The 17,274-nt window shown below is 34.8% G+C and overlaps 1 protein-coding gene across 1 annotated transcript; it reads right to left on the bottom strand.

Annotated features, from left to right (window-relative positions):
• Positions 1-1,029: 1,029 nt before the first annotated feature.
• LOC149787415 (uncharacterized) lies at positions 1,030-16,969 on the bottom strand. The gene is made up of 6 exons (XM_089978027.1): positions 16,837-16,969; positions 11,620-11,824; positions 8,250-8,411; positions 6,416-6,617; positions 5,387-5,582; positions 1,030-4,789 (listed from the first exon to the last, which is right to left on the bottom strand). Exons 2-6 carry the CDS (start codon positions 11,788-11,790, stop codon positions 4,597-4,599), a joined length of 924 nt encoding a protein of 307 aa, XP_089834153.1. The 5' UTR covers positions 11,791-11,824; positions 16,837-16,969; the 3' UTR covers positions 1,030-4,596.
• Positions 16,970-17,274: the final 305 nt, after the last annotated feature.

Raw genomic sequence — 17,274 nt, 5'->3', positions numbered from 1 at the left:
CAAGTCCCAGCGATGTGAAACAATGGATAGAAAAGCATCTGAAGTGGCTCCCTGGGATGTTGAAAAGCATCTGAAATGGCTCCCTGGGATGTTGAAAAGCATCTTAAGTGGCTCCCTGGGATGTTGAAATGCATCTGTGGCTGTGCAGGTTCTTGCCGAGGAATGTTGTCAATAGATCAGCTTGTTAGCCAGCACCTTTTTGTACTTTTCATCTTGATAACCATTTTAGTACTTCAGAACCAAAACAAGTGTTTTTTCACTTAGACAGACTGAACTTACAAGTTAGTGAAAGGAATGTACGCGGTAACACATTATGATCACATTATGATCTAGTAACATTTTTGAAAAAGAAATTTAACAATGCCAAAATTGTTCATGTCTGATATCTGTCTGTTAAAAATGTACTCAAAAGTGCTTGTAGGTTTATACAATCTGTGAAATGGTGTCCCTGATTAAGACAAACTCAAACTCAAACTCAATACAACTCTGCATTGTGGCAAGGCTCATTGAACTCAATGATACTGAGATGTAAACATTATGCACTTAAGAGGAAATGGAGATAGCTATAAGATTTTTGTAATTCTCAATGAAAAACAGATTGTATTGCAAAGAAATACAGTGCTATATATATATATATATATATCCCCCCCCCCCCGGAACTACTGATAGAAGCAGCACACCATCAGCTCAGATGCCTAAACCAGACTTCAATTCCCAGCAATGTGAAACAATGGATAGAAAAGCATCTGAAGTGACATATATATATATATATATATATATATATATATATATATATATATATATATATATATCCCCTTCATCATACCGTACAAATGACCCACCAACATTTAAACTGGCTGACTTGTTTTACTTTTACCAAAGAAGAACCTGTTATAATGTGGTTTTAAGTTACTCTTGTTTCTATGTGTTTATGTTTATATAGTGACATTTCACTAAATCTGTATCTAAATGCTTTTACTGTAAATTTCTGAAGACATCTGCTGCTGCAAGAATTTAAAAACGCATCTCTTGATTTTGTAATTTGTTTATTTTATTCTTTAAATACTTAAGAAATTAAACTTAATGCTTGATACACTAACTGTGGCAAATGTTATATGTTTCTGCACAATCATACATGTAACAGGAATATTAACAAGAGGTACATGCAATAACAGACATGAAAATAACAGGAATATTATATTAACAAGAGGTACATGCAGTAACAGACATGAAAATAACAGGAATATTAACAAGAGGTACATGCAATAACAGACATGAAAATAACAGGAATATTAACAAGAGGTACATGCAATAACAGACATGAAAATAACAGGAATATTAACAACAGGTACATGCAATAACAGACATGAAAATAACAGGACTATTAACAAGAGGTACATGCAATAACAGACATGAAAATCTCCCCCTTTAAGAATGGTCTTCTGAACATCCTTTTCATACAATAGTTAAAATAAATACCTACTCACTTCAAGACCTTGGGAGCAATTTTTTGAAAAAATTTCATTACATTTTCCCTAAAATTGATGATATGAAAGGTAACATTTTATTTCTTCATTACATTTCTCCAAAATGGACCAGAGGAAAACTGGGCAACTTTATTTTTTCATTATTTTTTCATTCCATTTCCCCCAAAATGGACCAGAGGAAAACTGGGCAACTTTATTTTTTCATTACATTTCCCCCATAATGGATCAGAGGAAAATAGTACAACTTTATAATTTCATAACATTTTCACCAATATTGAACAGAAGAAAGCAGTTCACATTTACAAGAACCACACATCTAGCCTGCAAAGTTTGAAAAAAATCTTCAAGCCAGTGTAGGAAAGGAAACAATGAACTCAATTCCTTAAATACCAATTTTTGACAACTTTTCATGAAATTTCCAACAAAATAGGCCAGACGAAAATTGTCAAACCTTACTTAACATAAACGCCAACCATCTAGGAACCCTTTTAATAAAATCATCCAGCCAATGTGGGAGGAGAGGTAGTAATGAGCTAATTCCCAAAATATCCCATATAAAAAATAAAAAAATTCTCTCAAAATTGGCTAGGGGAAAAAAGTGAAACTTTACCTGCCATCTATTGAGATTAAAAATTTTGGGCAAGTGAAAAAAGTAAAACCTTCTAATAACATCTGCATGAACCACTTACATTTTATCTAGCTAACACTCATTGAAATCCTCCATGTGGTGTTGAATGAAACATGATAACATGCTTTGTCATTGATGGACACAGTCAAATAGACAGGCAGACTGATGCAAGATGATAACAACATTATTCCTGCTCTTTGCAGGTGTGCAGGGATAAATGTATGTTGTATACAATGATATGAACACCTGCTCTTTGCAAGTGTGCAGGGATAGATGCGTGTTGTATACAATGATATGAACACCTGCTCTTTGCAAGTGTGCAGGGATAGATGTGTGTTGTATACAATGATATGAACACCTGCTCTTTGCAAGTGTGCAGGGATAGATGCGTGTTGTATACAATGATATGAACACCTGCTCTTTGCAAGTGTGCAGGGATAGATGCGTGTTGTATACAATGATATGAACACCTGCTCTCTGAAAGTGTGCAGGGATAGATGCGTGTTGTATACAATGATATGAACACCTGCTCTTTGCAAGTGTGCAGGGATAGATGCGTGTTGTATACAATGATATGAACACCTGCTCTTTGCAAGTGTGCAGGGATAGATGTGTGTTGTATACAATGATATGAACACCTGCTCTTTGCAAGTCTGCAGGGATAGATGCGTGTTGTATACAATGATATGAACACCTGCTCTTTGCAAGTGTGCAGGGATAGATGCATGTTGTATACATTGATATGAACACCTGCTATTTGCAAGTGTACAGGGATAGATGTATGCTGTATATGATGATATGAATACCTGCTCTTAAATGTAACTAGAGTTTCAGTCTTGCTATGATAACATGTTTCATATGCAATTAACAGAAGATCTGGGAATAGCCTGGAGGAATCAAACACTTAGAAATAAAAATCTCATCTATTAACAGCTGAAACATTACATATACAATAAATGAGTGTTGAAAATACTACAAGAACAGTAAGTAATTCAGCCATAACAAGGAAATGAACTGGTATGTGCAACAATTTATCTACGTCTGTTGGCTCATTTTGCATTATTCCAATATTTCAATATCATAACATTTTTAATCAGCTGAAATAAATGAAAATGAAACTACCTTTACTCAGAGCAATAAACCTATAAAAACAAAAACATTTTTTTAATGATACATGCAAGGCAAACCACTAATAATCATTAGAGTCTCAGTGGTTTCCTACTGAACTAGAGTTATGTGCTTAAACACTTATGACTCGCAAGTTTTGAGTTCCAAAATTGTCAAGTCTGCTTAAATAGGGTGAAAACTTCATGTCATCTACATAAACCTACCAAATTTAATTTGCCAATGTCAAGAGGTCTCTACACAATCATGTCATTTACATAAACCTACCACATTTAACTGGCCAGTGTCATGAGGTTTCAACACAATCATGTCATTTACATAAACCTACGACATTTAACTGGTCAGTGTCATGAGGTTTCAACACAATGATGTCATCTGCATATATACCTACCAAATTTAATTTGCTTATGTCAAGAGATTTCAGTACAATCAAGTTATCTTCATATATCTACCAAATTTAATTTGTCTATGTCAAGAGGTTTTAACACAATCATTTCATCTACATATACTTACCAAATTTAATTTATCTATGTCAAGAGGTTTCAACAAAATCATGTTAACATGCTAGGACAGACATGTGTACCAACATAGAGACTTATGGACAGAAAGCTGTACAGATGGAATGAAAAGAGAAAATCAAAATGCCAACTAGACTTTGTGGAGACATGCATATTATATAATAAGTCTGAAGACTTAATGCAATTAAACCATGTAAATGCTTTGCAGAAATATTCCTCGCATAGAATTTCGATGAATATTATCTACGCCATACCAACGATGAACATGCAGTGTTATACTGGCAAGATATGGCAATGACAGAGGTAGAAAAGCTTAAGACTGGTATGAACAATAAATATGAGTAGTAAAAATATGTTGAATATATATATATATACACACATATGATCACATCAATGAAGAGATAGTAATATATCCTCATTAAACATTGTCAATACATATAAAGTGAGTGCACATCAAGGCAAAAATAAGTTTCATTTGTTCTATATAATGCAGGGGTGGCAAAGTACAGTCCAAGGGCCAGTTCTGGCCTGTGTCTTGGTTTTATCCATTACTGTACATCATTGGGTGTGGCTGTAAAAATCACTTATCTTGCCTGTGCCCTGGAAGAAGTTGCCCATGCCAGATCTAAAAACAAATCCCCAATATGATATAAATAAGCAGCCTATCAACTACATTCTGATTATCTCATCATTTCAAAAAATAGCTGTATATAACAACTGAACACTTTAAAAATACGACGTGTTAACTGATGACTTGTAACAGCTAAATTAGGACACTAATGTCCATCCTACAGACGGATATAAAACCCATTCTAAATCTGATGCAACCACTTCTCATCTAGACTTCAAGCTGCTTTTCTTCATCTGTTTTCTTGATTGTGATCCGTTCTGTCTCTTCGCTGGTGTGATCATACAAAGGAAACTCACAGCAAAAGAGGCATTTGATGGAGTGTGGTAAGTTGCCATAGCAGGGTGGAGGAAGGGGGATCAGAGGACTAGTCCTGTTCTTGTACTTGATGTACTCTCCATCCCTAATTGGAAAAAGGAAATTTAAAAAATAATATACCTAGAAAAATATATAAATACTGAGAATGAAATAAAAAATGCGGTTTATTCATAATCTGTTTCAAAGTGATTAACTTTATCATGCATCAAATGATCTAATCAACACACGCACACACACACACATATATATATAAATGTATATATATATGTGTGTATGTAAAACTTTCCATAATGGTTGTCTCTAATCAAGAGCCACCTGCATATCTAATCTTTACCTATTATTCTTTAGGATCACATATTTATTGAAAGGGTTTTATATTTTTAATTTTTTTGCAATTCTTTTTCTTTACATTTTAAGAACCTAATATTTGATCAGCATTAAATAGCTACAATACTGCTGATGTGCCAAGAAACTGCATCCAATCTATACCATACTTCTCACATTTTACTGTCCACTTATATTTTGCCTGTTGCATGATGCTGTACTATGGGATTTCTAGACTGGTTTTCCATTTCAGAATGAAAGGAAAACACTTGTGACTGAAGTAGACCAACAAACACTCACACATATGCCACCTTTGAGGATGAACCTGTTTATGAGTAACATTGTGAAGAACACTTACTTGCGGAATCTCTCATCAGCTTTTTGTTCCAGAATAGGAATTCCACTCAGGAAAAGGAGGATGGTCATCAGGAACAGGGGAGATAACACAGCTGCCCACTGTCCATACTGCAGTATGCTTGTGGCAATAATAAATATGCTCCACCAGATGATGATCTCTCCGAAATAATTAGGGTGACGAGAGATATGCCACAAGCCTGAATACAAGATGTTTTTTAAAAATGAACTAAAACTATTACTCGAGATGACAGATCAATGTTATACTAGATTATTATTGTAATTATTCTTTTATTAAAAGCAATAATTGCACAATTCTTTATATCAGAATTTGGCAGATTTTTATGAAATTAATGCTGGAGATAAAATCTGGTGCATACTGACTATAAACTATGAAGAACACTTTATGTCCACTTCGTGGACTAGGAAAATGTGGCTTGATCTCAAGAACACAGAACTGCTGTTTAGTATAGTGAATGGGACCAATTGAGTGTGTCATATCTCAGGGTTGAATGACAAAGTGCATCTTATTTCAGGGATGAACAATAGAGTGTGAATTATTTCAGGGAAGAATAGCAGAGTTTGTCTTATTTGATAAGAGAACGACAGTGTTTCTTACAAAGAGAATGACAGGGCATGCTTTATTTCACAGGTGGATAGCAGGGGTTGTCTTATTTCTGGGGTGAATGACTGTTTTAATTCATGGAACAATGACAGAGTGGGTCTTATTTCATGAGTGAATAACAGGGTGTATCATATTTTAGGGGTAGTCATGGCGAGAGGTCTTATTGTCTCACAGAGTTATCTTCTGTAGTTTTTAATTTTTGCACTAGCTGATTTTTTCCAGCAATGTGGCCAAATTTAAATCATTAAGTATATCTGCTGTAGCTGAAAAATGTTATTGTGCAGTTAACACATTTTGTGGATGGTTTGCAAATGGGGTAAGGAAGAATTATATTGATTTGGGAATCAAAAGGTAAAAGGTCAAGGCTAAAAAGAAGAAAAATTGTTTCATTAAGTCTGCACAACTTACCAACTGCACACCATTTGCCTTTATTCACTGGGTTGTTCCTGAAGAAAAATTTCTCAAAATCTGCAACAGTCTCAATCACAAGTCCAGTGACAAAAATTATCAATCCTACGATGTCCATTGCTGTCCACCAAGGGGCTCTAGACTTGTTCACCTCTGCATTAACAAATAATACAGGAAGGCTAACAGTGAACACCCATACAGCCTGTATATAATAAAAAATGTCACTTTCATTTTCAACCTGTTTATATAGGAAATCATGTGATCATAAAAGTTTGTCCTTTACAGACAGATGTCCTTAATATAAAGATTACAAAATCAATGTGCAATACAGAAAAGTAGTAGCTAAATATTGTCTTTACAAGGTGTCCTTAGTATAATATTTGTGAAAACATGGAAATTCAAGGAACATGTTCTCCTTGATATGTAAGCACTTACTACTAAAAGGGGCCCTGGGTGGTTGTGTGGTCTAAAGCACTTGCCAATCACTGCCATCTCACCTCTGTCTGCATGTGTTTGAGTCTTGGCTATGCCAATTAAGGTATATGAGAAAGCTTGCCAGTAGCTTCCCATGGGTTGGTGGTTCTTAACAGTGTTTTCTGGGTTCTTCCTCCACCATTTATACAGGCTGCCATATTACCAATAACAATGTTACTGCTATGAGTACAAGTGTATATCCGTTAGTAATTCAAAAGTGGGCTGTACATGTTAGTTAGAACCCATGCTGCACTATTTTGTTGCTTCTAAACAAATATCAAAATTAGTTAACAGTAAGATTGGTCTCGGTGACCATTAGATGCATCTGATTACCATGCTTGTTTTGTAGCCTTAATTTTGGACATGCGTACCAAATTTACAATGCTACAAGCAACCAGTCAGCTCAAGTCAACTTTCGGAGAGCAGTTTACCTTTCCAACAAATTATGATTTAAACACTGCTAATCTGGACTTAATTGTTCCTGTTAATTATGTATAGCTTAATGACAAAATCACCTAAAAATAATAAGCAAAATAAGTTCCTAAATACATGTTTGTATAAATAACACCAAGCATAAACGAAGGCTCCGATGTACTATATACATACATTACTAGAGTACCAACCCTAACCTGTACAATACAAAGTGTCCATAAATTAAATTGACTGATCATATAGTGTACTTCAATGCAAAAGCTAGAATAATGAAACAATCCTGGTATTCAGAATGCTGACTGCCTGAAATACACAGAATGAAAACGAAGAACTTAAATTGTGAAATATTGATAGTCCTATTCCTTTTTATGATCGTAATCAAATACCAACATTCCTCTAAAAGCATCTAATCCAGACTCTGATGTTTGTCTTACTTTCTCCTTACTTTTTAATAGAGAAGTGATTAAAATTTGGTCAAAGATTTTGATAGAAAACATTTTACCTTCCATGAGTATTTTATGCTGAAAAGATTCTACATAGCTGTCAAATAATGCCAAGAGAGTTAACCACCTTAAGTATAATAACTTCCTCTTACAGTTAAAATGTGAGTTATGTCCCATTTCATAGCTAAATTCGCTATCTTCAATGGTCAAAAGAAATAAATAAAGAAAAGAGCACATAATCAGAAATACAACTACTTTTAGTAACCAAAAAAAATACAGCATACCACAGACCAGAGATGGATAAATCTCTGAGATAAAAATCAAGGCAAAACAATTACAGCATTCACAAATTAAAACATAAATTTTAAATACCTTTAGACTTGTTTCTTCTACCTTTAAACATGACCCTAATTAAATATACCCATAAAATTTGTCCAAGGGGTATGGTGAAAGTAAAATTTCAAAATAATCTCATGATGTCAAACCTGAAATATCCAGAATGCCGCAAATTTAAGAAAATTGTCCCGCTTGTCATCAAAGCGCTTGTCTTCACCAATCTTGAGAATCCTGTACAGGAGGTATCCAGAGAGTCGGATACCCCACACCACTACACATGCTGTCACCATTATCTGCCGTGCAGAATAGGTCTGAGAAAATACATTTAAAAAACAGGCATAAGAAATGGATTTTGAATTCAAAGAGCCAGACAGATAAAATAAAACGGTAGACTGGCCAGATAAGGACTTGAACATTTAACTTCCAATAACTGAAGCCATGTCATCTACCACATGGGTTATCCAAGTTTATGTCTGATGAGAGATTTATAAAATATTTTCTACTGATTCCTTTATGTAGGACAATAGCCCTGAATAACCATTAATATGCAGTCTAAATATGTCCTCCTCGTACGGAACCTACATACTCCCCATATAGAACCTACATCCTCCCCAAGTAGGGTCTATATCCTCCCCATATAGGACCAACAGTTCACAATGTGAAATCATGCTGTTCTATCAAATTATACATCTCTGTGGTAGTGAACAAGTGCTCTCCCCACAATGATCTCTGCATCCCAAGAAAATCATGCAATAAAACCTATTCACAAAAGTTTAGTGTTAATTTTTGTAATACATTTGTGCTGTACTATATATATTTAATACCTCTGCATATTTTTAAATCTTTGTAAACAATATTTGTTTTGGAAATATTCATTAGAGTGTTATACAACAAAGTATGTGATTAGACAATGCAGTTTTGTTCAAAAGAGCCATTGACCTTTTGGTGATTAAAATATTTTACTTCATAATGTTTCAGCTAGAATCATGATAATTATCTTTTTTTTTACAAATTGTTGTTTGAAAGTTTTAAACCTCAAGCTAAATAAGTAACAGTTTAGCATATGACAGTTATAGCAATAAATCTTTATTAATCTAACACTGATTAACTTTTTTAAGAATCCTACAGCAACATACATGTATTCAATATTTTGCTTTTGTGAAAATAATTATTTTATAATTAACTGAATAGAGACAAATGTTCTGCTTAATTTCATGCCATAATCACTTTACCTACCTCTGGACATTCATGCATGATTCTGGGCATACCAAATGCATGATTTTGGGCATAACATATGCATGATTCTGGGCATACCAAATGCATAATTCTGGGCATACCAAATGCATAATTCTGGGCATACCAAATGCATAATTCTGGGCATACCAAATGCATGATTCTGAGCATAACATATGCATAATTCTGGGCATACCTAATGCATGATTCTGGGCATAACTTATGCATAATTCTGGGCATACCAAATGCATAATTCTGGGCATACCAAAAGCATGATTCTGGGCATACCAAATGCATCATTCTGAGCATACCAAATGCATGATTCTGGGCATACCAAATGCATGATTCTGGTCATAACATATGCATAATTCTGGTCATACCAAATGCATAATTCTGGGCATACCAAATGCATGATTCTGGGCATACCAAATGCATCATTCTGGGCATACCAAATGCATGATTCTGGGCATAACATAGGCATAATTCTGGGCATACCAAATGCATAATTCTGGGCATACCAAATGCATGATTCTGGGCATACCAAATGCATGATTCTGGGCATATCAAATGCATGATTCTGGGCATACCAAATGCATCATTCTGGGCATACCAAATGCAAGATTCTGGGCATACCAAATGCATGATTCTAACCCTCTCTATGGTTTGTTTATTTACATCCTGTATCACATCTAATGCTGGTAACTGATAACAATTCCATTACCGCTTGATTACTTATGGAGCTAAACAATCAAATTATTGGCCAATCAAATATATGAAATAAAACAAAACTGGTATGATTAATTAGCATTGTTTTAAATGGCTTTGTTGTATTGTGTTTACTCAAACCAGATCTTGATAAAACAATATAGCCTTAGATTTTAATTTTAGTTCAGAACTAAACCAATCAAGTGTTGTGACAGTTTTGCACCTCAAAAGGTCTCTGCATGACACTAACCAGCATGTGCAAAAACTCCCTGAAGTCCGATTTACCGACACTCCACATGAAAAAAGCCCTTTCAAAACCACAGAGACTGAAACAAAAATAAATGAGAGCTCCCTTTCACACAGCCTGCAGCCTACAGCTCTTTCCCACAGCCTACAGCTGTTTCACACAGCATACAGCCTAGCCCATTATTGACAAACTACATTCTGATATGGAAATGCTGTGTGCAATCCAGGAGAAGAACAGTGTTAAACTTGGTGCTAATTATAACTGATTTAGGGCAAGTCTTCATCTTTCAAATGAACAAGAAGTATGGAAGGTCTGAATTCCAGTCAATTCCTTTCCATTGTTGCTCACTGAAGTACCAATGCTGCCATATCAGAGCAACAAGTAGTGCATATCAAATAAACCTCTGATGTAAAATAATGTATAATATATATATTTGTGACAAATTATATTCTTTTAAAAAATAAATGTTGTATGTTTTTTTTATTTCTTCTCTATATAGATTAAAATGTATATATCCAATCAAATCTTAAGAAATTACTTAAATTTTGGGACAAGTGAAACAGTATGTTGGAGAAGTACATTTTCTGAAACTACTTGTCCTTGACAAGCTGTTGAAATACAAATTTGCTCAACTCTGGAAAATATTATTAAACAATAAACAATCATTACCACAATGCACCAAAGATAAAAAACAAACAATGCTGACAATAATTTCTTCTTTGTCTTCCTGAATTCTATCAGTGTATATTTAATGAACATGTTTATAATCACTGGCCTAGCTGTTAACTTCGTATTAAATTCTCCCTTTGTGTTTGGAATACCTCATACATAACTTATAATTGTTAACAGTATATGTCTTGTCCCACTGATCTTTCAACTCAATCACTTACAGAATAAATCATAAAAGGTAAATTAAAGAGTAATTAACTATGCTCATTTATTTTCACTTGTAAGTCATGGGGTAAGTCAAAAGCACATAGTTCAAGCAGTATTAAAGTACTGACAGCAGAATAGTCAAACCTTTATTGATGATTATGGGAGAATCAATGTAATTTATGATTAAATCAATACATTTTTCTTTCAAATTTTGGTTATTTACAGAAGAAGAAAAAATTACTTCAGGATTTTCAAATTGCCACATAAAGTTGTTTTTTTAAATTAAAACAATCACATCCACATGATCAACTGCTATTGGCAATTTTAGCAATTGCTAGCATTAATGTTCTCATGGCTATGGTATTTCTCTCATCAATAGACTCCCTGTGCCCAGAGGAAATCATCATGTGACTGTATGTTTTTTGACAAGTATATTGCCATACAATGTAAAAACTCACCTGGGCCATAAAGAATGTAAGAAGTGCCAAGACCACAAAATTTGTTCCTCCAGCAAAGTCTGTCACCTTATCAAATTTACACGTATAAGCTATCAAGAAGAAACTGAACTGCATTCCTACTGTGACGATAGCACACAGTGCTAAGTTATTTTCATCTATAACCCAAGTCATTTTTGGCCTAATAGCATTTAACACCAAGAAAGTCCTGAAAAATAAAAACAAAAAGGTATGAATGATCAGTACTTACCCTTTTCACAAAGGCAAGAATTGTTTTCAAAGAAAAATAAGTTGAAAGACTAAACATATTTTCATACTATAACACTGGACAACAAATTTTTACAAAAGTCATGTTACTGAAATAAAATTAGTCAATTCTTATCAATTTTTATGTGCTGAACACGAATATGACAGTCAAATTGCAAAATTGGCTCTAGTTTTTTTGTAATCTGCAAGAAATTAATGTTTACATAACGAAATGCATTCCAATAGTAAAAGGTCAACTGTAATAGCCTACCTATAAAAAATCAAGTCATTGACTACATCTTAGATTTCTTCGCCTGTCTCTTGTACAGCTGTTCGGGAGCATCTCTGAGGAGTGTCCAGCAGTAGTCAGCCAGCATTGTAGTGGACCATTTTCCCTGGTATCTTTGTTCCATTGTTGCGATATCTTGATGAAAACGTTCGCCGTGTTCATCACTAACAATACCACAGTTGCTAGGAAAGAAATCCAAATGGGAATGAAGGAAGTGAATCTTTAGAGACATATTGCAGCCAAGTTTCTTATACTTCATCAACATGTCTTCTACTAGTTCCTTATAGTTTTCTGCCCTAACATTTCCGAGGAAGTTTGTAGAAACTAGGCGAAAAGCATTCCATGCTTGTTTCGCGTCACCTTCCAGCAAGTTGTTGAACCGGTCATCTTTGAAAAGCTCTCGAATCTGAGGACCCACAAAAACTCCCTCTTTAATCTTTGCTTCGCTGAGTCGAGGGAATTTTTCATGCAGGTATCGGAATGCTGGCAAAGTCCGGTCAATGGCTTTCACGAAGTTCTTCATCAAACCTAGTTTGATGTGAAGGGGTGGTAGCAAGATTTTCTGAGCCTCAACCAGAGCTGGGTGTTGGATATTCTTCTCTCCAATGGCTACATTCTGCCTGTGAGTCCATTCCTTCCTCATGTAGTGCATTTCCCTTGCTCGGCTATCCCACTCGCATAAGAAACACATGTATTTTGTATATCCTTGCTGCAGTCCCATTAAAAGGGCAACTACCTTCAAATCACCACAGAGGTGCCAGCTGTACTTGTTATACTCAATGGAATTCAGTAGCTGCCTTAAGTTATCGTATGTCTCTTTCATGTGGACAGCATACGCTACTGGAATAGATGGAAGAATGTTTCCATTGTGCAAAAGCACAGCCTTGAGACTCAGTTTCGAAGAGTCCACAAATAGTCTCCATTCTTGTGGGTCATGAGTGATTTTTAAAGCATTCATGAGGCCCTCAATATCGGAACAGAATATCAGATTACTTTCCTTTCTGAAGAAAGGCTCCAATTGCTGGTGGCGCTTTCGATATGCAGTAATTGTGACATCTTCTTCTAGAAGATTCCATTGTTGGAGTCTTGATCCTAGCAATTCTGCCTTGTTCTTTGATAAGTCCAAATCACGAATCAGGTCATTTAGTTCTTCCTGTGTTATTCTGTGTGGGGTTGATGATGCACCACAGTGAAAATCTGGATCACTGCATGCTGATGGACCAGGAGAAGAACAGGTCGACTCACCTTTGTCTTCGTCAGATGAATCAAGAGAATATTCTGCTGGAGGTTCTGGAATAGGAAGTCCCTCACCATGTGGAACTGGTCTCAATGCAGACGGAATGTTTGGGTAGACTATTCTCGACTTCTTTCGCTTCGTTATTCCGCCGGAAAGAGGAGGAACCAAGCAGAAGTAACAGTCATTTAGGTGGTTGCTTGGCTCTCTCCACACCATTGGGACTGCAAACGGCATTGATGACCTTTTGCAATTCAACCACTGTGAAAGCTGTGTTGTACATGTAGCACAGCATATATGCGGAGCCCAAGGCTTGTCTTGGTCACCAACCTTGCATCCGAAGTAAAGATGATATGCCTTCTTCACTTGAGAATTGATACTTTTCTTCTGGTTGGCAAATGTCACTTCCCCACAAATATAGCAAAAATTGTCCGCGGTATTAACACACTTTCGAGGCATTACTGTTCTTTATTGTACGTAAATGGATAAAATAATAAGTTTTATGTAACAGTAGCTTGAACTGTCTCGCACAACGTCTAAAATATTTTAAATGCTGAACCTATCTGATTGGGCTTTATATAGTACACTGCTTACGTCAGCTTCAGCAGCCGCCTGGCATTAGTATAATAGGCCTACACATGTATAGTACACTGCTGACGTCAACTTACTTCAGCAGCCGCATGGCATTAGTATTGCATTGCATCAGAAAATGATGCAATCAACTGTGGATGATGTGAGCATGATGGTATTATGCAATGTTACATCATTATTCCGGATGTTGCTGCAGTCCTACTGGAGAAATTTACACAGTGAAACATAGAAAATGAGGTATATGAATATCTTCAAAACGAGAGCCAATACAAATTTTTCACGGTCATATTCGTGTTCGGCACACCAAAATACTACAGATTAGGGCCTTTTCAAGTCAGTAATGATTTCACTGTTGACCAGTGTAATTAATTTAGCTTTGAATCAAAGATTTTTTGTTAATGAAAGAGCTCAAAGTAATTTTACACAACAGTCATTCTGTTCAGAACTCTGTAATAGATATTCAAGTAATTTTACACAACAGTAATTCTGTTTAGAACTCTGAAATAGTTTAAGTATCTGAATTCTCCAAAAAGCCTCCAATATGTTGGATTCAAAAAGTGTGTTTTGTGGTCAAAAGTAGGGCAGTACATGTGAACCCCAAAAGTGACATGAAAAATTAATAACTGAGCAGAATCCTATTTAGAAAGTGAATAATCAATGAAAATTCCAATCTGAAAACAAAATATGTTTTTTCTGAAGAATTTAAGACATTGTTAAAAGAATATCTGGTAGATTTTGCATTGTCATATACATGTATTATGACACATATATGAATACACACTCACATATATGTACACACATATATTAATACACACTCACATATGTATATACACTTGCATATATGTATACACACATATATGAATACACACTCACATATATGTATACACACATATATGTATACAAACTCACATTTGTACACACTCACATATACGTACACACTCATATATGTATACACACATAATCACAATCACATGAACATTACCAGTAAATAAAAATTACATGAAGCTTCTGTCTTTAAAATGTATTACTGGTTGTTCATCTCTGACCACCTTAAATTTGGCTTTACTGGTTTCTATGACAATTAGCTATGTAAACTGCCCTGGGGTCATACTTATCCACTGAGCATTAAGCTTACCTGTTTATAGCTTTTACGGGTTATAGGTTATGGACACCTACGAAAGTGTCAACAAAGGTCTTTCACTATCTCTCTTTTCTTCATAAGATTTAATGGATACATTTGTTTCTTCTTATTAACAACCATGCTGGCAAGGTATGGGAATAAAAAATCATGTTTTTTGTAAATAAATTAAACGTGTTCTGGAAGGTATGCTCACTTCCTTTAGTAGTTCACATAAAAGTTCAACATCCATTGGGCTGTTACATATATTTCATTTTTATTGTGTTGGATTTTGTCCATGATTATATGTTATGATTATTTAATCTGTATTGTGTGATTGACCTTTATCTATAACTGAGTGTAAGAGTTTGGACCTACCTGACTAAAGTCTTTTTTTATAAACAATATGTCACAGAGCTAATTCTTGTCTATTAATTTAAGTTATATATCAACACAATATCACTTGGAAATAAACATGTCTATGTGTCCTTTTGACCTTGGGAGTTTCTGGATGGGATCTTGTTTATAAATTTGATGTAAAATGACCCTCAGCCTGTTTCTGTTGTGTCTTTGTTTTATAAAAGGGAAAAGTAAGTATAAATTCTTCATTCTTATCTTAACATCAGTCTTTATTCTTTGAAGGAATCAATTTTAGTTCTCCTCAGTTGATTTGAGAGGATTTAATTATTGAAATTATTTTTGGGAATTTCAAAGTGCTCATTAATAATTTTGGACTAAATCACTATTTTGAGATTATTGTGAATTCATATAGAAACATTTTAGATTTTTACCATGGTTAAAATGAAGAGATTATATCTTTGTGATATATCAAGGCTTTTAGCACATAAATACTAGTCCAGGCTATTGGTACATCATCACTTTAAAAATTAAAATTCACTTGGAACACCACTGCAATTTATTTGGATGATTCTATACATGTGATAGAACTTTTAGAACTATTTGGGATTTAATTAAAACTACTTTTTGTTCTTTCTAAATTTTCACTTTGCATTCAAGGGAAATAACTTTATTTATTGAATTTTACTAAACTTGTTGGTTTTCATTCTTTCCTGTTACATAGTTTAAGACCATATATTTAGTATGGTTGATTCAGATAGAGATTGGTAATAAATATTTGTGAATAGATTGAGTAAAATAGATAATTTGATGACTTCACAAAACATCAACAAGCTGACAGTGTTTGCCCCCCGCCCCCCCCCCCCCCCCCCGGCGACAATCGTGTTAAAACTTAAAAATCAATAAATGAAATGACTAAGTTTAATGCATTTTTTATATCCTTGATGCCTTCTGGTTTAAAATTGGTAGGAAGACGCGTATAAACAAACGAGAATACTATAATAAACTGAACTTAACCTCTATCCCTCGAGACCAACAAGCAGATCTCCGCTTTTTGATCTGACGCTACCAGTAATGTCAACAAAAACAACAACAAATGGAGATCGACTTGTTGGTCTAGAAGTATAGATGTTGAGTTAAATTTTAGTCAGTCAAAATTGAATCGGAAATACTATAATCGCAAAAAAAGAAATAGTGGTAATCATACACGTGTGTGTATGTGCGTGTGACAATCTGCAATACTCGGTAAAACAGCTCCAAAGAGCTAATATGTATTAATAAACCGACTATAAAATACAATGTTTTATGTCTACTCACTGGGGCTAGTATTTTTCTACTCTACTGGAGAGAGAGAGAGAGAGAGAGAGAGAGAGATACCACACTCACTTTGGGTCCTCCCCTAGTTTGTCTTTGTAGAAAAGGTTTTCTATAAAGAATCGTTTGAATTACGCAACGTAACGTGCCATCACACGTGTTTGGAGGCGTATTTGTAAATACAAGGGACGCTTGTAACAACGATAACAGCACCTCTGTTTTATTAAAAATGCATGAAATCCTGTACTAATATGCGTATTCAAGCGCTTGGATAAGGCAGTTGACCCACAGAGTTCGCACGCACCGAAGATCAACTTACCACGCAGACGGGCAGTGTGCAAATGGTTATATAAATATCATTAAGACGTTATATTTTATAACACTTGTTATATCACTGACGTATATCAAAACTGGCTTATGAAATCTCATTTCTGTTAAACGAATGAATAAAATTTCTACTATGGTTAACACGAAGAGATTAAACACACACACACACACACACACATCTGG

The sequence above is a fragment of the Sinohyriopsis cumingii genome, chromosome 12 (genome assembly GCF_028554795.1).
Source record: "Sinohyriopsis cumingii isolate HCF-2022 chromosome 12, ASM2855479v2, whole genome shotgun sequence".
In the NCBI taxonomy this organism is placed as follows: Eukaryota; Metazoa; Mollusca; class Bivalvia; order Unionida; family Unionidae; genus Sinohyriopsis; species Sinohyriopsis cumingii.
Note: the sequence above shows the minus strand (reverse complement) of the source record. Positions and strands in the feature narration are given on the sequence as shown.